General features: G+C 50.5%; 3 protein-coding genes across 3 annotated transcripts; 1 reads left to right on the top strand and 2 right to left on the bottom strand.

Moving 5' to 3' along the window:
• Positions 1-658: 658 nt before the first annotated feature.
• ACAD8 (acyl-CoA dehydrogenase family member 8) lies at positions 659-7107 on the bottom strand. Its single transcript, XM_075723398.1, has 11 exons — positions 7032-7107; positions 5977-6077; positions 5399-5568; positions 4531-4640; positions 4193-4269; positions 3778-3915; positions 3275-3410; positions 3075-3172; positions 2678-2830; positions 1618-1720; positions 659-800 (listed from the first exon to the last, which is right to left on the bottom strand). Exons 1-11 carry the CDS (start codon positions 7105-7107, stop codon positions 748-750), a joined length of 1215 nt encoding a protein of 404 aa, XP_075579513.1. The 3' UTR covers positions 659-747.
• An 827-nt stretch (positions 7108-7934) lies between these two features.
• THYN1 (thymocyte nuclear protein 1) lies at positions 7935-12636 on the top strand. The gene is made up of 7 exons (XM_009481255.2): positions 7935-8000; positions 9203-9432; positions 9922-9990; positions 10657-10749; positions 11437-11532; positions 12151-12301; positions 12415-12636. Exons 1-7 carry the CDS (start codon positions 7958-7960, stop codon positions 12459-12461), a joined length of 729 nt encoding a protein of 242 aa, XP_009479530.1. The 5' UTR covers positions 7935-7957; the 3' UTR covers positions 12462-12636.
• Positions 12637-16136: 3500 nt separating this feature from the next.
• On the bottom strand, positions 16137-23589 carry VPS26B (VPS26 retromer complex component B). The gene is made up of 6 exons (XM_075723178.1): positions 23367-23589; positions 19708-19864; positions 18693-18857; positions 17730-17905; positions 16906-17048; positions 16137-16358 (listed from the first exon to the last, which is right to left on the bottom strand). Exons 1-6 carry the CDS (start codon positions 23587-23589, stop codon positions 16212-16214), a joined length of 1011 nt encoding a protein of 336 aa, XP_075579293.1. The 3' UTR covers positions 16137-16211.
• Positions 23590-24126: the final 537 nt, after the last annotated feature.

Raw genomic sequence — 24126 nt, 5'->3', positions numbered from 1 at the left:
GCAGGGAGTACTGATTTGAGGCAACAGAGTTCTGTGCAGGACCTTAGATCTTGATTTGTGCCTCTACTGCAAAGGCTTCTTTGAGATTAAGCACCAGTACGTGGTGGGAACAGGGAGAACAAGCACTTAGTACCTCAGAAAAGGGGTGCTGGGAAAAGGCGGGAGCGCTTCTAGAGAAAGCAGAGGCATCCTGCTCCTCAGTTAAAAAGCCATTGCATTCTGCAAGTGGTTAGAGCTGCAGTACTTGAGGCTAACTTGTTCCCAGTGGTGCAGTCGGCACCCAGGACAGGCTTTTGAGCAGAGCAACAAGTTTCCTCAAACCAAAGATTTCACTGATGGAGGAGGAGTCCCATGGGAACAGGCTGCACCTCTGCCTGAAGTTCGCCTTTCAGTCGTGAGTCAGCAGAGATGACCAACAGGTTTAGTGTTTCTCTTTCCGAGAAGGATGGGTGCCAAGCAGCCCGCGAGCAAGATTTGGAGACAGAGGCTCGTATTCACAACCGTGATTTCTATCTTCAGGCTGCACAATACTAGCCTAGTAACAGCAGCTCTACCAGGCACAGAGCGCAGCTGTGGCAGCATGGGGGTGCCATCCAGCTGTGCTCCCAGTCAATATAAGGCAGAAAGGCTGTTTCCACTGGGGTATTTCCCCCTCCACTGCTGGGGAGAGAGTTGATCAACAGGAGAAGGGAACAGACCAAGTTGTAACAGATTAAGTAATTTAAGGCTGAAGCTTAGCTCCTGTTTTCAGCCCTGTAGCAGATTCCTGGCCACAATCATCCGCATCACTTCATTGGTACCTGCAGCAGGATGAGGGTGCAAAAGAAAGAGAGCTAGGAGATGGTCCAATTCTGCCCCCAGTGAAGAGAATTCCTCCCCAAGCTGCATCTTAAAGCACAGAAAAGCTCCTCCCCCCAAATGAGGAGGCACTTAGGAGGTGCTGGGCCAAAGTACAACTGCCAGGTGCCAGCATGTTGCTCGGGAAAGGTATCAGAATGGTAGATGCTGGTGCTTCTTTTTATTTGGGCATTGAGAGGATGCAGGCATCAAGCAGAACTGGATATATATCAACACCCGACTTCTCCGCTTTGCTATTTAACACATATACAGCACACAGAAAGAAAGACTGGAGACCCACTTGGTATCGGAAAGAGTACGTCCCTTACCAGGTACCCTGGTTGTAGGTGAAGGGATTTCAAAGGAGGGAAAACAAGATGGTTAGGAGGCTGAACTGAGATTAGAAAAGACCAGACACTGTTAGAGACACAGTGTCAAAGAGTGAAGATAGACTGGAATAACAGGGAAGGAATTGGAGAGCATCAGCACGTGTCTGTAGGAGTAATGGGATGAAACTGGACAAAGGCACCGCTAACATGACAACTAGATATCCCCCCCCTGCTGTAAGACTCTTAAAATACACAGTAACTGCTCCAGTACACCAAGAGCTCTTGGCCAGGGGATTCATACACATGACGGCCAGGGACACCTCATGCTCAGCGCAAAATGGGATCCTGAAACCCAAGAGTCAGGGAGTCATGTGGGAAGGCAGAGGCCTCCCGAGGGTCTGTTCTCTCCTGGCTTCCCTGCCCAGTCACTGGTACTAAGAGTGTCTTTTACCTTCCAGGATCTGGTGGACTCTGATGTCTCGCACAAACTGCTGCACAGCATAATCCTTCAGGTAGCCGTAGCCCCCGTGCATCTGTAGAGCCTGGTTACAGATCTAAGAAGATAACATCGCTGGTGAAGTGACTTGCGTGGTGTCGAGGACAAGCGACAGAAACTCGGTAAGAACCCAGGAACCTGGGCTCTTTTTTTTTTTTTTTTTCTCTGGTCACCTAATCTCATCTCTTAACAAAGTGTGGTGTGACGGCAAGGCACTCCCAGTCCCCATCAGTGCTGCTCTCGGTGCTATCATGTTACCTAAGTGCTGTTTCACCTTAATGGTGCATTTATGTGAACATGATAGCATAGAAATACCCGGGAAACACTTTACTTAACTAAGGCAATTTTTGCTGCATTTCTACGGTGCTACTGTTGCAAAAAGCAAAACGCCAGATCACCATCTAGCGGTCAGTCAGGCGAGGAATCTGCTCAGGGCTCTGGTTTCTACTGAAACGTGACTCCATGCGTCATTACCTGTCAACCTGGGGCATAAAACATAATAAATAGCGAAAATGCAGAGCGCTGAGAAAATACAGTAGCTTCTAAATGCCACTGATCTGGCAACTGTCAAGGTGCAGATTTCCTTTTCCTTTCTTTTTCTCCCTTCTTGCTTTCTCTTTTCAGAGACATTTTGTGATAACGTATTTTTCAGTGGTCTAGGAAAGACCACTTGCTACCTAGGAATGATCAGCCCGCAAAGTGCATATTATCCTTTGAAAATAAAGACGCTCTACTCCCTGTCCTGTCTCCCTGCTTGGTCCCCTAGAAAGTAGCGTAGAAAGCACTAGAGGCCAGGAGGGCTGAACTGTGGAGAGGCTAATACTCCTAATGCAGCCTCCACAGGGTGCAGAATTCTGTCTCGTAAAACATCCTGGTCCTGAAATGAGGCTTCTGTCTCAATGAACACGCTTGGGTCTGGGTCCCTACAGTGTGAAACTTCTTTCTCACATCCTGGGCACCAAGAGGGGTCTCCAGGCTTGCAGTTACGACACCAACTGAGCTTTGAGCGACCTACCGCAAAGCATTCATCAGTAGCGAAGAGCTTGGCCATGGAGCACAGCACAGCCGCGTCCTCCCGTCCCTCCTGCAGTGCCCGCGCTGCATTGCGAACCATGAGCCGTGCTGCCACCAGCCGCGTCGCCATCTCCGCCAGCCTGAACTGCAGGTACTGCCAGCAGGCAGCACAAGAGGAAAAATTAGGCCAGCATCTTTGGAGGGGCCTGGGTCCTGCACCACATCCCACTACCTTCAGGCAGGTCTCAGGCCTGACAGGCTTTCTTACTCAGGAAAAGCACGTTCCTGACTTCTCCAGGGAAAACCCTGTGAAGCGAGTGATGTGACTTCTGGCTGCTTGTTCAGCCAAGATCAGAAAGAGCACAGCTCTGGGAGTGCAGGTCTGGTGGAGAGGTTACCTGATTGTTTGCTAGGGGTTCTCCAAACTGTTTGCGGACAGTGAGATGTTCCTGAGCCAGAAGAACAGAGGCATGAGCAGCTCCTAACGAACAAGAAGCTGGTGGGAGAAGCCAAGGAGACAGCATGAATATGAAGCTAACGCAGACAGGCAACAAGATGGTCCTGCCCTGCTCCCTCAGCTCTCAGCTGTCTGTCTTACCAATATTTATCCTGCCTCCATTCAGTCCCTTCATGGCAATGCTGAAGCCCTGCCCTTCAGCTCCCAGCCGGCTGCCAACAGGAACAACGCAGTCCTCGAAGATCACAGCCCGAGTTGGCTGGGAGTTCCAGCCCACCTGGGAAAAACCAGAGCACCTTCCAGACTGCCTGAGGAGCAGCACGCCTCCAGCTCCCAGCAGAGAACTGCCCAGCCTGCTCTCAACCCCTCGGTCTCCTTGCCAAGCTGCCGCAGAGTGCCTGTGGTCTATGTGGTTTGGCCTCAGTGTGCCAAGTTGGCAACTGGAATGCATGTACTTGAGAAGAGGCACAGGTCCAACAAACCTTGATGTTCCTGAGATATAAATCCTTCTCTTACCAAAGGGACAGGTATTGGGCAAACTTCACCAAAGCTGGACTTGGCTTGGAAAAACCACGCCAGGCTGGGACTCATCTCTGCCCTGTACTTCCCTCAAGCACACAGGAAGGAAAAACCAAGCCTCTTACCTTCTTCTCTTTCTTGCCAAAGCTGAGCCCGGGTGTCCCCTTCTCCAGCACCAGGCAGGAGATGCCCTTGGGGCCCGGGCCTCCTGTGCGACACATGACCACGTACACATCGGTGTCGCCTCCCCCGCTGATGAAGGCCTGCAGAAGGACAAGAAGAAAGGGGTGACTTTCATATGCTAACCCTGAGCCTGCAGCAGCAGCCAGGGTATGAAAATGGACGGGCAAAGACCCCACGGCCAGGAGGTATTTAGGGACCCAACTGCACTAAGCTCTGGTGAATGCTCTGCAGAGCATGTCCTGCCTTGGGAGAATAGAGAGAGATGAGGAGACAGTAGGAAATGGGAAGGATGGTGAGACCCAGGGCCCCTCGTGCATGCAGTGCCATCCAGCAGCTTTAGGAGGAGCAAAGAGGTACCTTGGAGCCATTCAGGACGTAGGTGTCCCCTTTCCGCTGAGCTGAAGTCAGCAGGGAAGCTGCATCACTTCCACTTCCTGTTGGAGAGGTAAGGAAACAGCCAGTGAAGCAGCAGGTCCAGAGCCAGCAAACTCTCCCGGGGACCACACCCAACGACACCTGGGTTTGTACCACGAGCATCTGAGAGATCATCATCTGCCCCTTCCCAACTTCCCGGTGATTGCCCAAATGAACACGAAAAGAAACTTTTCGCCTCCGGCTCCGTGCAACGTTCACATCCAGTTAAACCATGTTAGGAGTGAGGGAAGGGAGAAGATTTCTTGGTTGAGGATGCTCACCTGGCTCAGTCAGGCAGTAAGAAGCAAATTTTTCCATGCTACAGAGCGATGGGCAGAACCTGTGCCTCTGTTCCTCATTGCCAAAGGTGTCGATCATCCAAACACACATGCTGGAGCAGGAGAGAAGGAGCAGCATTACAGTACGTGAACACAGACCTGGGAGGAAGGTGGGTCATATAAGAACATCCCCGGCTGAACAGAAGAACAAAGCTCCGTGGAGTTCAGTCAAAAGCACCGAGGCTTGAAAGCGTATTGCTCCACCTCTGCTGCAGGTGATCTGCAAAATTACGTGCCACAGAGGTCAGGAGGAAGGAGATCACCTTCCATTCACCACAGACTCGCTGCCTTGTGGAACAGCAGGTTCCTATTTAAATAGCTTCGGCGTTCCCCTCAGCACTAAGCCCTACTGTCTCTGGAAAACTGCACCTGGAAGGAGGAGGCATCATCACTCCATCCTTCCATGCAAAGTGAGCCCGTGACTGAACATGTCTGTACAGGCAGGATAGGGCCCTGGTATCAGCTGGTGCCTCTGGGCTGTGTCACAGTACAACCAAAGCACAAAAGCTTTTTCCAGGCAGGTTACTATCTATAGACGGCTTAAGTGGAAAAGCAGGGAACAAAATCCAGAACTTAATCCTGTCTTGCATGCCACAAAGCTAAAATTACTTCTTGGTGGCATCTCAATTTTTGTAGCCTATTTGTTTACTGCTGTCAAGAGATCCTCACAGGGAGGTGTCTACTTGGGGTCCCGGCTTTAAGTAATGAGCAGCATCAAGAGAGCTGTCTCCAGCTGGACTTAGAGCCCAGAGAAAAAAAATGTGGTTTTCAGTCAGGCTGACACCACCCACCACACCACAGACACACTCACTTGTGGATGCTCATATAAGCAGTGGTGCTGGTACACCCCGTTGATAAAGCTTCAAAGATTATGGAGGTATCAAGTCGCGACAATCCAGAGCCACCGACATCTGGTTTCACGTAGATCCCACCGAATCCTAGCTGGGCTGCCTTCCGCATTGTTTCCACGGGGAATATTTCCTATTGGGAGAGGCAGAGACATCGCAAGTGAATATTCACGATCAATTCAATCTCCATATTGAGTCTCTTCTTTCTGGTACACCTGGGCTACCAAAGTCCAGTCCCAAACTCCTGCAGAGTTTAAGTTAGTTGGGTGGGTTAAAGAAGAGGCAGCTATCTAGACAGATACATACCATCTTCAGGAGTCAATTCAGGTTTTCACACGATTGAATAGCTTGGCTAGGAAAGCTTCAAGGAATTGCTGATGGCTTCCCACCCCAGCTACAGCAGCAGCTTCAAAGAAAATCTCTACAGATGGCATTACAGCTCCGAGGAGCTATTGCAGGAACCCCTCTGATGAGTCCCAAGGATAACAACATCCTAAGGGAGGAAAAAGCAAGCAGCACAAGCCTTCTGAGGCCGTCATACCTTTTCATCCCACTCAGCCATGTGAGGAGCCATCTCCTTGGTAGCAAAATCAAAGGCAACTTTTTGGAATTCCTTCTGCTCCTCAGTCAGGCCGGCGGATGCTAGAAAAGCAGGAAGAGATCAGAGTACGTGTCTGTTGCGGGAAAGCAAGCACCACCACCTCTTCTATACCCCAAACAATTTCAAAGCATCCCTTAACTCACACGAACCGTTCAGGGTCTCTGCTGCAGAGACCATTGCTCTGCTCCTCAGGGCCATCGTGAACTGTGCTGATAGAGGGCAGGGGGCTTTTGGGAGGGGGCTTTCTTAGGACAAAACAAACCCGAGGCCCCAGCTCTCTCCTCAATGCTAACTACATTGTAAGACCAGGGCAGGGGCAGCACAGTCCACGGCAGCCGCCACTCCAACTCGCTAGCTCTGTGCTGCAGAAATACAAGGACACAGTCCCGGGGCTTCAAAGAAGTGACGCTAGGAAGGAAGCAATGAATAAAGCAGCCCTTGGGAAAGGGCATCAAAAGTTTTAGTGACACCCTGCATTGGAAAACTCTGGCTTCATTTGGACATAGATCCAACACTGTTTCGTTAGCTCCTCTCCTAAGCTTCATAGGGATGCTGCTGTTTCGATCCTAAACATTTAAACATCGAAGCAATTCGTCTGGGAAGTGTTTGGGAATCCTGTAGGAGGGGTCCGGCTCAGCCACAGCTGTTATCCCGGTAACCAGAGACCGTGCTCGGCGACCAGAAGATGCCTTCCACGGCGGGGTAGCCCAGCCTTACGAACGGGCCCGGGCAGCCCCGCCTGCCTCCCCAGGGAAGCTTTCGCAGCCTCCCGCCGAGTCTCGGCAAGCACTCCATTTTGAGAAACGCCGAAGATCTGGCAAAGGCAGAGGGCAGGGGACGGAGCTTCTCCTCGCAGGTGGGCGCCGTCCGAGGACGGGGTCACCTCGCCGCCGCGGGGCCAGCAGGCCCGGCTCCCCGACCCGCACCCGGGGCCGCCTCCCTCCTTCCCCCCCGCCTGCGGCAGCCGTGGCGGGGGCCCCGCCGCCGAGCCTTACGGTCGATGCAGGAGGCGATCGCCCGCCGCGGCGGCAGCAGGCGGGCCGCGGCGCGCAGCACGGCCGGCCGAGCCATGGCGGCTCCGCGGGCGGCGGGGCGGGCTGGGAGCTGTGGTCCTGCCCCCGGCGCGGTGGCTGCGGGGAAGGAGGCGAGCCGGCAGGCCGAGCCGTGGGCTTTTGCATAACGGGCAGCACTTCCGACCGCAGTCGGGCGTGGGGCGGCGTTTCCTCCTCCTGCGCCCAGGCGAGAGCATCCTTCTCCCCGCGCCGAGGCGAGGGGGCTGCTGCGGCCGGAGCCGGTGAGGGGGAGCTCGGGGGCAGGGGCGGGAGGGGAGCAGCTTGGCATGGGAAGCGGAAAAGTTGATGCGACCCGCTCAGGCCAGCTCGGAGCCGAGGAACTTGTAACGGGCCGCTGGCAGGAGGGGGCAGGGGTTGAGCCGGCCAGCTCGCCTCCCCCCCCCGAAGGAACTCTGCACGCACAATCTCTGCGAGCGGCAAGCGGAGCCGGCCCCCCTTGGGGCGAGGCCGGCCCGAGCTGCGGAGGAAAGGCTGCTCTCCCGTTTCCAAAAGCACAGCTCCTCTTGAGAGGGGCCAGCCGTAGGCCAAGCGCCTTCGGGGCTTCTCTCCAGCAGCTGCGCCACTGTGGGGAAAAGCAGCCCTCCTGCTGATGTCCATCAGAGCAGAGCCTGCCTCCAGCCTGCCAGGGGTGTGGTCCTCAACCAGTGCCAGCATTTGCGCCGATAGAGGAAACGGCTGAGCTCGGGAAGGAAAGTTATTTACTCTCCACTTACTGTACAGCTTTGACAGTTCTCTGTCTCAGATAGCGCTACTTTTTTCAGCTTGCCTCAATAAGCAGTAACTCTTCCTCCTTCTCTCCTTCAGCAGGTGCTTCGCAGTGAGGAGAGGCTAACCCAAAGAGAGCAGAGATGCCTTGGCCGAGCAGGAAGAGAGACAAAGGAGCAGTAGCAGGTCTGTGCTGCCATCCTAACTAATTTACCATCTCTCCAAGCTATAGTGAAACTCCAGACAGTCATCTTAACTGTCTTTCAAAGCCACATGTCTTACAGACAGCACTTCCTCTGTAAAAATGGGCTGAGCATCCATGTGTGACTGAAAAAAGTCTGCTAGATACACGATAGGGACAATTCTCAGCACAAGGTGATTAAGAAATGTAACTCATGCCCATTTATGAAGAACTTTCAGGTCCTACGCATTAGAGATGGTCAGTCAAAGTATACCCAGTATAGTGGCAAGAAGCTGATGTGGTACCATCTGAAAAAAAAAACCAATAAGCGAAAACCATGCACTTGAGGCAACATTATGTGGTGTTTTAGGTGCAAGATGAAAAAATTACGCAGTTGGCTCATCTGTGCCACTCATCTGCTTAATCGGCTCCAGCAAATAACCACCTTTAATCACTTCTTACTGTTTTTTGCTGTCTGGGTCCTGGACAAACAAGGATATAGACCCCCTCTGACCAAGTAGCACAGTGGAGGCTTAATCTAAGGTTTCCAGCTACTGCAGTAATTGAAATAGCTTACTTTGCTGCTGAATTTTCCTGTTATTCACCAGACTCACCTAAATCAACTTTGTTGCCTGCAGTTGATTTCTCAGTGATTAATTAAAAAAAAATTACTACACTTCATGTGAGCAACATGGTCTATCCTCAGTTTTTTTTATGGTTAACTATGACTATTAAACTATGTTTGTGCACACCACACCAAAACCAAAAAAAAACCCTTATTTCAGATGCAAACTAGAAATACTCAGAAACACTGGTGCGTAATGCTGCCATGGGTTGACAGTTAGACTGATGACCTTAGAGATCCTTTCCAACCTTGATGATTCCTAGTTTTTACTTTCATTAAAAATAATCCAGCCACCAAGCCAGGAAACATGAAATTATTACTCTACCCTTAATTGGTTCAGTGGCGGACTTGGTAGTGTTAGGTTAGTGGTTGGACTAGATGGTCTTCGAGGTCTTTTCCAACCTAAATGATTCTATGATTCTGTACCTTACACATAGCATCTGGGGTGCGCCAAACTTCTGCTGCGGTCAAATATCAGTATGTGAAACTAGTTTGGATGACCAAAAAATGTTTCAGCACCAGTCCTTATCAGAAACAAAATGTGTTTTATCTGAATGGTCTTTTTTTGTTGTTTCTTTTAAGATAAAAAGGAGCCTGATGCTAAAATTGCCAAAACGGAGGAGGAGACTCCGGACAAGGAGGAAGAGGAGAAGTCCACAAAACCTCCAGCTGGGAGTTCCAAGTCAGGATGGAAGAACTGGAAGAAGACAAAAGAATCCGACTCCGGTGGGGAGGAAAGCAAGATAACGTATTGTCACTGGCTTCTGAAATCAGAACCAGAGAGCAGGCTCGAGAAAGGAGTGGATGTGAAAGTAAGCACCGACACCCATTCTTACTCAGCAAAGTATAGAAGCAGTTTCACTACTATCCAGAGCACTAGTGCCTGAATGCTGAGTTACAGGCTCAGACAATTCAAATTGTTTGCAGTATTAACACTATTGCGTCTTTACGTCTTTACCCATTTGTCTTCCTGGAAGTGGAAGGACATAATCTTGTTCTCTTCCACGGTGACAACCTTGGGGTTTGATACTTGTAATAAAAGAGGAAATCAGGTCCTCAGGGTGCTGAGCTGTTGATAGCAGGGGCAGCATCTATTTCAGACTCTGCCTTCACACTGCTGCAGTGTTCCTCCTTTGTGAAGGCTTTTCTTTAGCCCTGTGGGAACCAAAAAAACTGCGTCACGTTTGTACTGTAATTGAAGGAGCTACTAGGAACAAATGTTTAGGCACAATGTAGGCAATGACACAACAAAGATCAGACTACCTCCTGAACTTAACCTGTATTTTCATTCCATTTGGCAGTTCAGCATTGATGACTTGAAAGCTCAGCCCAATCAGACAACCTTTTGGGATGGAGTAAGAAACTACCAGGTAAGGAGCACATTTCAAAGACAGAGTCACAGACAGACTCTTCCCACAGATAACTTGCTCCCTTTGCCTGAAGGATTTCTTTTTGTGGTGCTCTGCCTGTTTTTACAGTTGCATTTTGTCAGGAGTCAAAACTCCTGCTTAATTGCCTCTAGGTCAAAGGTAGATTCAGGCTGCGTAATACTCTGTCAAATCGTCCAGTTTTTCTTTAGCTTGGTCTTTAGCTTAGACCAGCCTTTAGTTCCCTTTGACGCCTTTTAGCAAGTCTCTACTTACCCAAATACTGTGCCTTGTCAGTGTACAGCTTGTTGTTCCAGGCCTCTCTGCAAAGGAAATTCACGTGTGCTTCCCCTACTATATATGATCCCCCTACTATATATGCTTCCCCCTATACATGATCTGCTCTGCTGCTTGTTTGCTGGCAGCTAACTTAAGTCTTCTGCTCTCTCTGAACGAGGGTGGCTGAGCTGTTGAATTCCCACATACTTTCTAACCAACAGGATCTTGCTCTTTAGCCTTGTTGTTACTTCATTTCATTGCAGCACAAAACATCTGTACAACTGTAGGAAACCTTGTCTGAGTAGCTCTAGTTCTTGGTCCTAGCTGCTTATAATGAAACCCTGAGGGCTTGATACAAGGAGCTCAAAGTCTCTCATTTGTACCTGACAGGCAAGGAATTTCCTGAGAGCCATGAAACTTGGGCAACAGGCCTTCTTCTACCACAGTAACTGTAAAGAGCCTGGCATTGTTGCCATTGTTAAGGTGAGTGCCTCTTTCTGGTTCTGTGTTTCAGGGTGGGGGGAAGAGTAATAATTGGTGGGTTATCAAACAGTTCATTAGCCCTACTTCTATCTCAGCACCAAAGGAGTGCAAAAGTTGTCCGATCAGAGCAGCGAATGAGCCTAGGGCATCTAGGCTCAACGGTACCTATCACAGAAGGGCTGATTCTGGGCATCTTGCCCCAGAAAAATGGAACCACACTGCTGTTATCCTGCTGACATTTCAGAGTGCTTCCAGCCAAGTCAAGTATTGCTCCACACTGATTAAAATCCGATTCACTAAATTCTAGTCAGCTGAGCCTGCAAGGCAGTAGTGTAAAACCTAGGGCACAGAAAAGCTTTTTCTTTAAGAGGAGAACTCATCACAAAGACTATCATCATCTACCCAGTTTTCCTCTGTTGAGTGTGCTCCTTCCACGTTGCTCTCCAAAGAGGCGATGATGCTTCATTGACAGCTGTACTGTTCTGCAGTGCTTCGACCCAAGAAATGTAAAGGAAGGAAATATATCACACTGTTAGAATGGAGTTCAGGGAAAGCAAGGCTGATTTTTGCACCAGGATTATTCCTTATGTCTAGTCAGAGCTTTCTCAAGGCATTTCATACCCTTTGCTGACAATAGTTTTTAACTGATGGGAACTTGTCTCACATTCTTCTCCCCTTCTGCTTCAGATCGTAAAGGAGGCATACCCTGATCACACACAGTTTGATCAGAAGGATCCTCATTATGATTCCTCCAGCAGAAAAGAGAACCCCAAATGGTCCATGGTAATGTGGGAAACTAAATACAGCTGTTTGAAGCCCTGTGTGCAAGCTGAGTGAAGTTGGAAGCCTCTTATCATCATATTGCATATCTGCTTAAGCTTCTGTCCTGGCCTAGCTACCTTTTTCTCTCTCAATAGAAAACCCAGTCCTGATTGTTTTCTCTACATTTTCCCCTATCTCTTCCAGAAGGCTGCCAAAATGTATCATCCCTAAATTTTCAAGTCTTGCTTGGATGCAGAGCTGACCTCCATGCGTGGCAGAATTCTGGGTTAGGAAAGAGAAGGAACATCTTTAAGTACCGCTCTCAGTCTACAGCAAACAAAGCTGTAGTTCTGAGGCACGCTAAATTATAGGGAAGTGACTGTTCACAGGCTGGCTACATCCCGCATCTTAATTGCCTGTGACAGCATGTTGCTAGTGCACAGTGCTAAGATTCATGTAAAGAGATTGCCTGCCAGAAGTATCTGAAAGTTATTTTAGCCTTGAGCAAGGAAAAGCTTCCATACCATTTTAAGTCATTTGCTTCAGTTTAAAATCTTCATCCCCCCCAAAGATCTTATGTGACATCTGGAGGCTATATCTTTCTCCAACCATGCTCCTTTGCTGCCCATCGCTTCCCAGGTGGATGTCCAGTTTGTGCGGATGACAAAACGTTTCATCCCCCTTTCTGAAATCAAGGCTCACCACCTGGCACATAAAGCAGATGGAGGCCCCCTGAAGAACATGATGCTCTTCACAAGACAACGTCTTTCCATCCAGCCACTGACACAAGGTAAGAACCTTCTTCTCTGGACTCCTGGTGCCATTCCCTCTGAGAGGCAGCCCTCAGTCAGAGAACCTGGAAGTTCCACTGACAGCTTTTTCTTCCTTACCTTTTCAACGCAGAGGAATTTGATTTTGTCTTGAGCCTGGAAGAGGAAAAGCCACATTAAGAAACTGACAGCAGCACAGCTTCTACCCAGCCCGCTGATGCCACCTCCTAAACCAGCATAATTCTCAAGTTTACTTGCTCAATCGCAGCAACAAGAATGTGCCCGCACATGATTCGCAGCTACACGTCCCGTGTTCTGACACAGTTATTTTTGCTTATTTTTAAATAAAGCCTTTTAGAATCAATTGCAGCTACTCAATTTTTAATAGTGGAAAAACCTGCAATTTATCTCCTGAAGGATGAAACAGGCACATCGTCCTTGATGTTTACTACAGGGTCCAGTGCAGTTCCACGTACTGCAGCTGAACATTTTTCTGCAGAAAGGTATCGCTAAGCTTCTGTCTAGAACAAGAAAACTTAGATGTATAAACTCATCCAGCCCGACTGCTGCAAAGCAGATCACAGTCAACTTCCCACAGGTACAAAACTTCCTGTGTTATTTTAGTACTGATATCAGAGAAATAGAAGAAAATAAAGCTATCTTGCTAATTTTTAAGCTACGTGGGTCCTCCACCAGCACAGCTTCTAAGCAGTGACATAGCTTAAGGAAAGGCCGAGAATTTATAAAGATAACAAAGCACAAACTCCTCGAGCATGTTTGGAGGGCTGCACAGTATAGCACTAAAGAAAAATGTCTTAATACCATAAAAAAACCCAAACAAAACCAGACCAGGGCCAGGCAATATAAACCATATCAGACAAACTCGTGCACAGCATTTGACAGCCAGGGTTGGCTTTTTTTAATTGGAGAGACAAAAAACCCAAGTTTTAAAATACAGCCATTGAAAAGACGACGAATTAAGAAACATGTAAACACAGCAGAGGCTTAATTACAGGTTGCACTGCTTGGTTTAGTATTTGCACACTCCCCCCTGCCTGACTCTGCCTGGGAGAGAGGGAGTGACCCAGGTACTGAACAGAACCACCCAGCTCAGGGGGACACGACGGCTGGAGTAGTGTCTGCCCCGTACCGTGCTAATGAAATGCTTTTCTCGAGTACCTTGTCTTGGAGTGACCTTATGCTTCAACTTCTCTGTAAAGATGCTCAGCACATCTGCTCCACCCCAGACAAACAGAGCGCCTAGTGGGTAACAGGTTGAATGGTCCATTTAGATTAAGTAAAAATGGGGATCGTCTCTAAATTCTGGTTCCACAAGTAGGGACACATGGGAGAGGGGCACAAAGTAGGAAAAAAAAACCCCAAACCAACCCAATGTATAGGCTCATGCACCTTTTCCAAGTAATCCCCCCAGAAGCGATGAACAGATGTTTAATAGAAGTCTCCTTACAGTGCATTGTCTTGTCAGACCATTATCTTACATCCAGTACTGATGCTGTTCGGCCAGTAAACAAAACACTCCTGGAATGCAGAGACATCATCCATGGGGTTTCTTTAATGCCACATGGCCTACAATCAAGAGGAATAGGCAAGGAAAAAAAAAATCGTAGGCGGGATGGGAGTTGAGGGAAAGCTAGAGGGCGGTTAGGGTGCTGCTGTGCTCAGCTTAGCCATGGAAAGATAAGTCTGCTATCCCCAGAGGCTCCCAACGGGAGCTTCACTTGTCTCTAAAAGATTGTGTATTGCCACAGCACAGGTGGTTCCCCCTACACAGAGCGGGGAGTAGAGTGAGCCTCAAAAGTAACATCCAGATTCCCTTGCCACGAGAGACCTGCAGCAGGTTATCGCCCCTTGCCCTGGCATAGCAAGGTAGTTGTCTAAAGTAAGCTTTTGCTTCAGTCTTAGGAAGACACGGCTCCAGCCCATGGCACAGACTTCTCATGTAAAGAAAAGCAAGCCACGTCTTCACTATTACAGAGCAGAAATATGGTGTGACACGAGCATTCAGCAGAGATGAGATCATTAGTGTCCTCTACAACAGAGCGAGACTGTCCAGCTCTACTAAAAACCACAACCTTACACGTGGTGAGTAAAAGATAACTTACTTTGGCAAGCAGAAACACACATTTATCACTGAAATACAGTAGCTGTCTTAGTACATAAAAAGCTCCCCTTCCCACCCAGGCCCCATTCCCTCCACCAGCACTGTTTCACTAAACAAAGCAGAAGATACTTTCATTTCCCAGCTGCAAGACAACTGTTCTACATTCAGCTGTAGGACAGAGGCAGAGGAGATTCATTCCAGAGTCAAAAGGAAGCTGGACAAAACCCTAGCGAGCCACAAACTCACAGGGAAATCCAGACAAATCCCACTTGCTAGAGCTCATATCCCAGCATTTAGCGCAGGCTTGTCTCTCCATCTGGTAGGAGGTCTGACCACCTGCTTTCTTGAGGGGCATCTAAACAGGATGGATATTCTCCAGACTCAGTCAATCACGTCTACAAAGCCACATCTAATTTTTAATGGAGGACTGATTCCCTTCTGGGGAACAGTTCTCATGATTCTACTTAGCTGGAGACTAAAAGAAGCTTATTTTAGAAAAGAAAAAAACCCACATTCAGGTTTGCAGTTCATGGCATACCCTCAGACCTCACTGGTGATTTCAGCTCAGGCCTCAAGAATGTGTCTCTGGAATCAGAGAGCTTTGCCATCCTTCCAGCTGCTGCTTGGCTTCATCTGGCAGCACACACAGGCCGTGAGCTTCTTAAAACGATTGCATCTGCTTTCTGTCTTTATGATCCTCATCCTGCAGGCGCGAGGGAGCAAACAAAACAATACACACGTGTTTCTATACTGCCGTCTGTCCCTACTACAAAGCCTGCTCTGTCACAAGGACACAGACATGAGCAGGGCACTGTGTACAGCGTAAGCCCGCTCCCAAGAGAGCCCCCGTTTATTTCTCACATTCCAAAACTGTTCCGTAGACCTCTCAAGGCTGGTCTGCCCCTGCTCTACAGCAGCAACTGGGACCTGTATGAGTGCAGCAACCAGAGAGACTGAATCTCAGGGGCGCTCGGGCAGCTGCTAGGACAAGACTAGGAAGGCACTGCTCTTGGCCAGGAGCCTTCCTGCCCACCCAGCAGCACTCAGACCTTCACTGCTCTGCCCAACCTGTGCCACCTCCTACTGCATTCGCATGCCTCGCTCCCTCCTACCAGCCACGGCTCCCCCTCGACGCGACACGGCAGTCAGGAGCTCCACAGCAAGGACACAAGAGCACGCCTGCTGCCCCTGCTCCGCGCGGCTGCGCGGCAGTCCCAGGGCTGACTCCACTACACTATCTAACTGTTTGTGACAAGGAGTCCAACGCCAGCATGAAGAGGAAGGGGAGGCAGCAAGGGGATAACGCTAAGCAATTTCAAGTAGGCTGCACCCCAGTCTCTGACTCCCTCCTCTACCTTCCAGCTAGTCACCGTGTCATTTTCCCTCGTGAAGATTTCAGAAAGGCAAGAAAAATATCCATCCTACACAGCCCCAAAGCAACCTCCACACTGCTGGGAAGAAGCAGCAGATTTGGCCTTTGCTTGCTCTCCCACTCCCCGCTGCCACACTGAAAGGGTCCCGGGGCAAAGAGGAGATCGGGCAGCTCCGCAGCCTCCAGACACATGCCTCAAAGCAGCCGACCCCAGAGGAATGTAGTTGATCGGGAAGCACTGAGGTACCTTCAACTCCGCACCGCCAGTGCTCCAGCTTGCCTTGCCCTCCCATCCCCTTCCCACCCTACGAGTCCTTTGAAGAAAGGAATTAAGTCAAAAATGGATATTTATTTTCATGAAGTCTCTGAAGTGTTTTTTCTTCCTCCTTGCTGCTGTCCCCACTGGCTCCACAGCAGCCTTCCTCTGCGTGGCCTCTCACTGCCGGCAGTTGTTGTCTGCAGGCTGGCTGGGGGTCTTGGCCTCGGTGTGTGAGGATGTCCCCTCAAACCGCTGCGAGGCGATGGCTGCTTGGTGGGACATGCTCTTCCTCACTATGTCTCCTTTCCGCCAAAGCACCACCTCCTGTAGTAACACAGCCAGCACGGCTTGTCAGGGCTTGTGAGACCTTCTCCTGGCCCCACCCAGACCCGAAGGCTGAACCAAGCTGCCAGGCGAGCAGCTTGCACCCAGTGAGAACTCGGCCCATGCTGGCATGTTCCACCCACAGCCATGCACATGAGGCCACTTGCAGTGGCAAGCAGAGGCCTCGCAATGTAGCCTTCCTGAAAATTTGGGTAGAGCGCTCCTCCCCAGGATCTGAGCAGGCAGAGGCAACCTGCTGGATGTCTAGGGCAGCTCTGTCCTATTGCCGTTGGCTACCACATTGGAATTGGCAAGGTGAAGCACAGAAGCTCCACCACAGGGCAACAGAGAGGAAAATAAGTCCCAGGTGGGCACCTTTCTACATGCATCCCTACCACCGTACACATCTGGCCTGCGTGGACCATTCCTTTTAGGCCCCCTTTGCACACTCTAATTTGTCTAGTCCTTACAGATATTCAGTCAAGAACATCGTATCCCAAGCGACAGTCTACAGGTCCAAGAAGAACTTAACAGCTCTGGTTCTCACCTGTTGTTTAAAGTAGCGTCTCTCTTCCTCATCGATCAGCACCAGATTGAGGTAATAACGTACCGAGAACTTCTTATTGATGTCCCTCATCGTTGGAGTCAGCTCGTAGCCAGCCAGAAAGAGTCTGATGGGAATGGACTCCCCTACAAAGTGCACAGAACCGTCAGCACAGACAGAATGCACAGATACAAACTAGGAGAGCACCAGCAAAACAAAATCTCACTAGGCCACAAACTTTGTGACCATTTCCACAAGTGGAGTAAGACGAGCTAAAAGACATCGACTCCCTTCAAAAATCAGCATTCATGGTCCATAGCCAGATCCTGCCCTTGCCGACAGCTATTCCATCTCTGCTTTAACAGCATAGGACTCATTTGTGACCTGTATCAAGACAGCACCACAGGAAAAAATGAGTAAGGTGACACTTTTCTCTGGCAGGTGACTCTGCTGGGCAATGGAACTGGAAAACAAGTGGCACAGGAGATTGGCACAGAGCTAGAACACCGTCTTTCTGCTCCAAGTTGCAGCAATGCCAGCTGGTGGCCCATGCCAACGGCGAATTTACGTCTATTCCTGGTCCTGCCACTGCTTCAACAAAAGAATTAAGTCTTTGGAACTCATTATGCCTCAATTCTTCCTCATCATACCAGAGAAGGAAGGGGATCGTATTTTATCACCTACGTAAACTGCTGTGAGTGCACCAGTGAAATAGGATGCATACTACTACTTAGCACACAGATGCAGCCGAAGATACGGCAGGGCTCTTATTCCCACCCCAAAAGACTTCAGAAGAGGCATTTTGAAGTGTTCGTCTGCCTTCTCACCTCTCACAGGTGCCCCATCCATGATCTCATATTTAGCTATTGTGTCATTCTCATGATATACATTGGGTCCGGTCCCTGTTGTTTCTCTCTTGATGATATCTATCTCCATGTGTTTGATCTTGATTCGCACCAGCAGGAAGTAGATCTTTCCGACAATCACATCTTTTAAATGATACCTAGCACATGAAGGAAGAAAGCACCACAATCAGACACTGCGCAGCAGACCAGGACTCAGACTTGAATAGCGGGAACTTGCTTGTCAGGCACTTTGCTCTTATCCGTGGCCCCAGCTGTAAGTTTCAGATAGTGTATCAACCATCTCCACTAGGCTGCTGTAAACAGCACTTCATCTTTCATCCTCCGGTCTTTTGGAAATCGAAAAGAACATTTAGCATGATCAGATAAATTAAAACCAGAATTTCAGGCTGAATATCTGCAAGAAACCCCTGCAACAGCAAAGCCTCCAAAACCAATTCTTTTAGGTCAATTAAAACTAACCCAAATGTTACACTGCAGGGAGATTTGCTAGCATCAGCTGGGAAAGATGATTAAAAGTAGTTTAAACAAGTTGTTTCCAACTTCTGTGCCTGAATTAAGGTCCCACTTCAGCCATATTGTCTGGTAAAGAGCAGATGTTGTACTTTGAAGACACTTGGAAACACCGATCTTGCCGAGGATACAGGGAGCGCAAAATTACTGCAACAGCCTCGCGCTATGCTCCAAGCTCAGTAAGCCACAGCCATTGCTTCCCACTCCTTGGTCCAGAGAACCCATCTGTGGGCAAGGAGAGGAACCCAAAGATCCTCAACCAGGATCTGAACCGTCTGCCGGCCTCGCTGGAGCACGTGAACAAAGAATCCTGTTGAGGATCACATGCAAGACACATGCCTCGGGCTCCCAAACCAAGCTGTCTCTTGTGGCAGACAGTTCCCTGCAGCCACTGGCTGCTTTTGAGACACTTACTTGGACTTGTTATACTCGAACTCAATGTGCAGGCAATCCTCGATCCCCACCTCCATCTTAATAGAGGAGTTGAGCTCTGGGTAGGTGCTCAGAGTGTGCACAACTATGTCCATCTCCTTCACCACATCGTTCAGTCTGCGGCTGACAGTCGCTCGGAGGAAATACCTGCAAGGAGAGTCCCCCTCCTATTAGGGTTGTACAGGTAGCAACAGAGACGAAGCAGGGAGGGACATGGGGCTGAATGGATTGCACTGGGCTATCCAAGCAGTCTTACTGGTACCCTGGCTTCTGAAGCAGCCAATACCCCATGCTGGAAAAGACGGAAGGGAATTTTCCAATGGAACAGCAGACTCTTCTAAGGCTTCTCTAAGCTTTCATGCATTTGTGAGCCTGAGTTACTTAAGCACCATTTTGGGAATCTGAGTAACAGCTTGCACATGTTAAAACCACTGCCCTTTTGCAAGAGATGAGATCACACTGGTCTCCACAGACACACCTATTTCTGCAGACCTCAGAATTCTCCAACCTCCCCCCTCTGAAGCCAGTGACTGAGTTTCAAGTCAACTGGAGTGCCTAGATATGAAATACAGTTTGCAACACGTGAACAAGATACAAGCTAGGCATCTGTTTGCATATAGAGCACAATTAAAGTCGACAAGACTGATTACAAGACAGCGAAAATGGCCCCATTGGAGACTAAAACAAACAATTTCATTTGGTTTTTGAATTACCAAATAAATTAGAAAGTATTTGGTTGATTCAGAAGGGGCTGGTTTCTCCTGTCATTTAAATGGTGCAAAACAAGTTCCATAAAGCCTGGTGCATGCTTATAAAAGTAGAGCCCTCAAAGGCAGCCTTTTACAACTCGGCCCACCAAAATTCATTTTGAGTTACATTATAAGCTTGCAAGGATGTCTGGGAAGGGATGCTGCACTCCAGTATCATCACAGTAAATATCAGGACTTGCACGCTGCACAGAACCAAGAACTGGGGTCAGCAAGGGGAAGAGACTCACCGTAACTTCACATTCTGCCCCGTGTAGGACTCGTAAGGTTTTTCCACATGTGTGAATTCAAAGTCAAATGTCTGCGACTGAGTGAATTCACCAGGACGGGCCAGGTCTTTCACCAGAGACACGAACTCATGGTGGTTTCCTCGGTCATAGTAGAGTTCTAGGAAGACATAAGTCCAGGTTAAGCAGTGATGCTTAATCCCACATGATGCAGTGAGGAAAGGCAGGAGATTTTACAGCTACAACCAACTCTCTTGTCCAGACCGCTACTTCCTTCACCACTATTCAGAGAACCTACCAGGGGAGCCTGTGGCTGCAACACACTGCACTCCTTCACTGCTCTCCATCAGAGCCAGATGCAGGCCAGAACTTTCCTCCCTGAAACAGGATGGAAGAGGTCCGGACAGCCTCACCTACTGCAACGGATCAGGAACTCGGCTTGCCTTAGAGTGACATGGCTCACTTATTATCAATATTAACTAGTTCAGACCGTTTGAGAAGAGGAGCCAGCAGCTCACACGATCCCTTCCAATAATTTTCTACACAATATTCCAGGCCAAAGGCATTGCCGTTGTAAAGAGAGGAAAAAACATCACTGCTTCTCTGGAACAGCAAACCACGGCAGAGCCAGAATGAAGGGCTAGGAGGCTTCCAACTGTTCCTGCTTATCCTTTGACAACAAAGAGTTTGAGTGGTCTTGATTCGCACTGAGGAAGAAGTAACAGTGCAGATCCTCACCGATTCTGCAGAAAGCCAGCGTTCAGTGCATGACTACCAAGTGTGCGGGGAGGCAGAGTCAGCTGTTCCACCAGCCCCTGGATAACACATTAATGGCCACGTGAACACCGATGAGGGAAGAGCATTCACCTTTGGAAGCGCTGTTCAAACCAGGTCAGGTAACCAACATGGTCACATTGCTTCAGTGGCCCCCACAACCTTCTTGCGTCAGCAGGAAATGAGTACAGGTTTCCTCACTTAATGAAAGCGATCCTCTCTACGCTTCCACAAAGTTTTCTCCCTTAGGTCAAAGCAACAGAAACTCAAACTCTGCAAATTGCATTAATAGCTCTGTATTACGCATAACCATCAATGAAATCTGCCCTGCCCAACCCTGCGTGTGAGCTGTGTGACTACAGGGCATCCACACAGTCCTTCTAAAAGGCAAAGCCTTAGCCAATCTGATACGTTTAGATGAAGAAACAAAAACCTAAGTCATCAGACAACCATATACACACAAGTTCACTGTCAGCACTAAACTGTGCAGAGGAGGCTTCTGAGAGGTATCAGCTGAGTTCAGGAACTGCAGCGAGACTCAGTTCTCTGCTCCTTGAGATGCACAGTGAGATTTCAGCCTTTAAGTAATGCCTGTTTCTTACACCCCTTTGCTCACCTTATCTCTATAATGGAAATATTGGCACTAGAACACCCCTCACTTACGCAGAACAGCGAGTGCCATCAAGCCCGTTAGGCTGGGCAGGCAGGTGACATAAATAAACCAACTCTCTCTGCACTGAATACATGTCCGTGGAGAGGAAAGTGCTTGTCGATGTGACAGGGAGAAGCCACGTGCCACGTAAAGAGAGGAATGTATCATCTTCCCACACGATGCAGAAGGCAACGATCGAATTTAAAGCAAGGGGAGGCAAATGTCAGTGTACTAAGTTCTCTGCTACCTCAGAAGGGCACAGATTGGCACTTGGCAGCCTTAGCAAGAGGAGGGATTGATGTTTCCCACACTGTAGAAGACATTAGCATGTCAAACGGGTATAAGCTGTAATTTCAGGTTTTCAGAACTACAAGGTTTCCAGATTAAAAAAAAAACAAAAAACCAAAACCAAAACCTGCCAACGTTTTGGCGACATGCTCAGGACACAGTAACTGCAGGCGAAACATCTTAAATGGGTTCTGTGCTCACCGGAGACCACGCAGGACACGGTGTTCACAGTCTGGACTCTGGTACCGGGTCTGGAACAGCCATCTTCCCGGTGACACATCACTCCTTTACGTCTCAGTCTCCCTACTTGTTAAATTGTCTCATATAGCTACTGGCCTCATGGCAGTGGGAAGTCAGAATATAAGGCAAGCTGTTTTGAGATGGAAAGCGTTAAGTGCCATCAGCAATGCAAACTTCAGCGCTTTATTAAAGTGGCGTGATGGGCAAAGAGAAAAGACTGACATGCAGCCGCAGCAGCTCCTAACACACCCTGCTTGGGCAATAACGTGAATTCAGAGCGGTTATTCTAAATACGTATGGCTCAAAAGTCTTTCAAAATGGGGAATCAGAAGCAGGCAAGGCAGCAGAGAGGAGACAGAGTGGAGCAGGAAGCGAAGTTCATGCTTAATTTCCATTGACGATCATAATCAAATAGCAGGAGGTCATAAGCTAGCTCCTGATGAATGGGCTCACTTACACTCCACCATTTACAAGCTCTCTCTGCTTGTCCTCCCCTTTCTTTCCAAAGGCAGCGTTATGCGCAAGCGAGACCAGCAAAAATATTAAACAGCAGTATCGGGGTTGGGTGGGAAAACCTCTAGTTCGCTTTCCTACACCGCATGATTTGCAATGCAAAGGTTGCAGGCCCACAGCTCGTGCGGTGATTTTGAGGGTTAAACCCAAGTACAGAGAGCCACGGACGTGAGGCATCGCACATGCCGAGCACAGTCGCATCACTGGTCTTGAACTTATTTTGGCTTGTGGGTCTCAGGCCCGTCCGTGAAACACGGACATCTCCGCTCCGATCGAAGAGTGGGCGTGGCAGTTACCTTTCCTCTAAGAAAGCAGGAAATATTAAATCTAAATTGGTTACACGCACAGATAACCACGAGTTTTGAGCAACTTGAAGTCACCCAACTAATCGTGCAGGGATGCGCGGTCACCCACTCAAAGGATAAGAGAGTAAAGGGTGGAATTGGCCGAGCTGAGCCCGCAGGCCTCAAGAAAGCCGATCTACCCGGGCAAAACGCGTCGCAGGGCAGGGACTGGGGAGGTGCCGGTGGTGATTTGAGACGTACGGGCAAAACCCACCCGATTCACCGTCCTCGGCAGAGCTGTTGCTTCCCTAACTGAATCAATAGGCACACGAGAAATGCAAACAGACGGCTCGTAGAGCTGCGAATAAAGACAGCCTGGAGAATACCGCCCGACAGCTGGCGTTGCTAGGATGTCCAGGCTCAGACCTGCATCTGCAGGATGGAAACCGAATTTTACCCTGCCTCCGAGGGTGTGCGTTTCGGAGATCGGTAACTGAGCAGGAGCGAGAAAACAGGACGGGGAACAATGACCTGGAAAAGGACGGGAGTTCCCTCCCTGCTGCCGGGGCTGGAGCCCAGAGAACCGACCGGGCTGCCCAGCTCGAACGGAGGGCGGAATGATTTCAGGCGGCCGTGGGAATTCTCCGCGCGGCAAGGCGCTGCTGGGGAGCGAGCGTAACCTACTTCGCGCCAGCGAGGATTCCCGTACCGTGGGGCGCAGCCGCGCTCCCAGGGCTCACGCTCAGAGCCCGCGTGCCAACCGGCAAGCGCTGCGAAGGCGACAGGAGCGTGCCGGCCTCCGCGCAACGCGACCGAGACGGGAGGCAGCCAGGCGGGGATGGCGGGGCCCGGCCGGCCGCCCCCGGGGAGCAGCCGCCCCGCAGCAGGCCTGCGCCCCGCGCCCCTCTCACCGATCTGCCCGATGAACTCCACTTTGATGCCCTGGTGCTCCAGCCGCTTGTTGGGGTGCTTGAGCGTGAGGACCACCCGCCCGGAGACGGTCTCCCCGTCGTAGAAGAGGAAGTATTTCTCCTTCTTGCCTTCCTCCGTCTTGTGCTCCACCCGCCGCCGGCTCTCGGCGTCGCTCAGCACCAGCTCCAGCTCCGCGCTCTGCCCGAACCCGAAGAAGCTCATGGCACCGGCAGCGGGGCGCGGCCCCCGCGGCCCCGCCGGGAGAGCTCGGCCGGCGGCTGCCGCCCTGCCCGCAAGCACCACGGACAGAGCTCGGCGGGGACGGGCAGCGCCGCCGGATCGCCGCCGAACGAGCGGGGAGCGGCGCGGCGGGGACGGCGGCCCGGGGCGGGGGCCGGGCCCGGGGCGGGGGCCCGCAATGCGGCAGGGGATGCCGGCCGGCGGGGGGTGGGGGGGGACGGGACACACGGGGACCCGGCGCCTCCCCGGCTGCCGCGGCAAGGGAGACCGGGGCGGGCGGGCGCGCGCGGCCCCGCTGCCCCCCCCGCGCGCGCGATGCCCCCGCCTCGCCGCCCGAGCGCCGCGCGCCGTCCCGGGCCGGGGCCGCGGCACCGCGCATGCGCCGCCGGGGGAGAGGGGGGGCCGGGGCGGTGTCGCAGCTCCCCCGCCCGCCCCCTCCCATTGGGCGCCGCCGCGCAGGCGCGTTGGGAGCGGCGGCCCCGCCGCTTCCGGGAGGCCGGCGGGCGGGGATTGGCGGCG

Source organism: Pelecanus crispus, chromosome 19, assembly GCF_030463565.1.
Source record: "Pelecanus crispus isolate bPelCri1 chromosome 19, bPelCri1.pri, whole genome shotgun sequence".
In the NCBI taxonomy this organism is placed as follows: domain Eukaryota; kingdom Metazoa; phylum Chordata; class Aves; order Pelecaniformes; family Pelecanidae; genus Pelecanus; species Pelecanus crispus.
Note: the sequence above shows the minus strand (reverse complement) of the source record. Positions and strands in the feature narration are given on the sequence as shown.

Bases quoted from the DNA above. Each gene is read 5' to 3' on its own strand.
- ACAD8 (XM_075723398.1), bottom strand. From the start codon at position 7,107: ATGGCTCGGCCGGCCGTGCTGCGCGCCGCGGCCCGCCTGCTGCCGCCG. The intron at 6,078-7,031 runs GTAAGGCTCGGC...CTGCTTTTCTAG, and splicing joins GATCGCCTCCTGCATCGACC to CATCCGCCGGCCTGACTGAG. The intron at 801-1,617 runs GTAAAAGACACT...ATCCTGCTGCAG, and splicing joins AGTCCACCAGATCCTGGAAG to GTACCAATGAAGTGATGCGG.
- THYN1 (XM_009481255.2), top strand. From the start codon at position 7,958: ATGCCTTGGCCGAGCAGGAAGAGAGACAAAGGAGCAGTAGCAG. The intron at 8,001-9,202 runs GTCTGTGCTGCC...GTTTCTTTTAAG, and splicing joins AGACAAAGGAGCAGTAGCAG to ATAAAAAGGAGCCTGATGCT. The intron at 9,433-9,921 runs GTAAGCACCGAC...TCCATTTGGCAG, and splicing joins AGAAAGGAGTGGATGTGAAA to TTCAGCATTGATGACTTGAA.
- VPS26B (XM_075723178.1), bottom strand. From the start codon at position 23,589: ATGAGCTTCTTCGGGTTCGGGCAGAGCGCGGAGCTGGAGCTGGTGCTG. The intron at 18,858-19,707 runs GTGAGTCTCTTC...CTCTCCTTGCAG, and splicing joins GGGCAGAATGTGAAGTTACG to GTATTTCCTCCGAGCGACTG. The intron at 17,049-17,729 runs GTGAGAAGGCAG...TGCACTTTGTAG, and splicing joins GGATGGGGCACCTGTGAGAG to GGGAGTCCATTCCCATCAGA.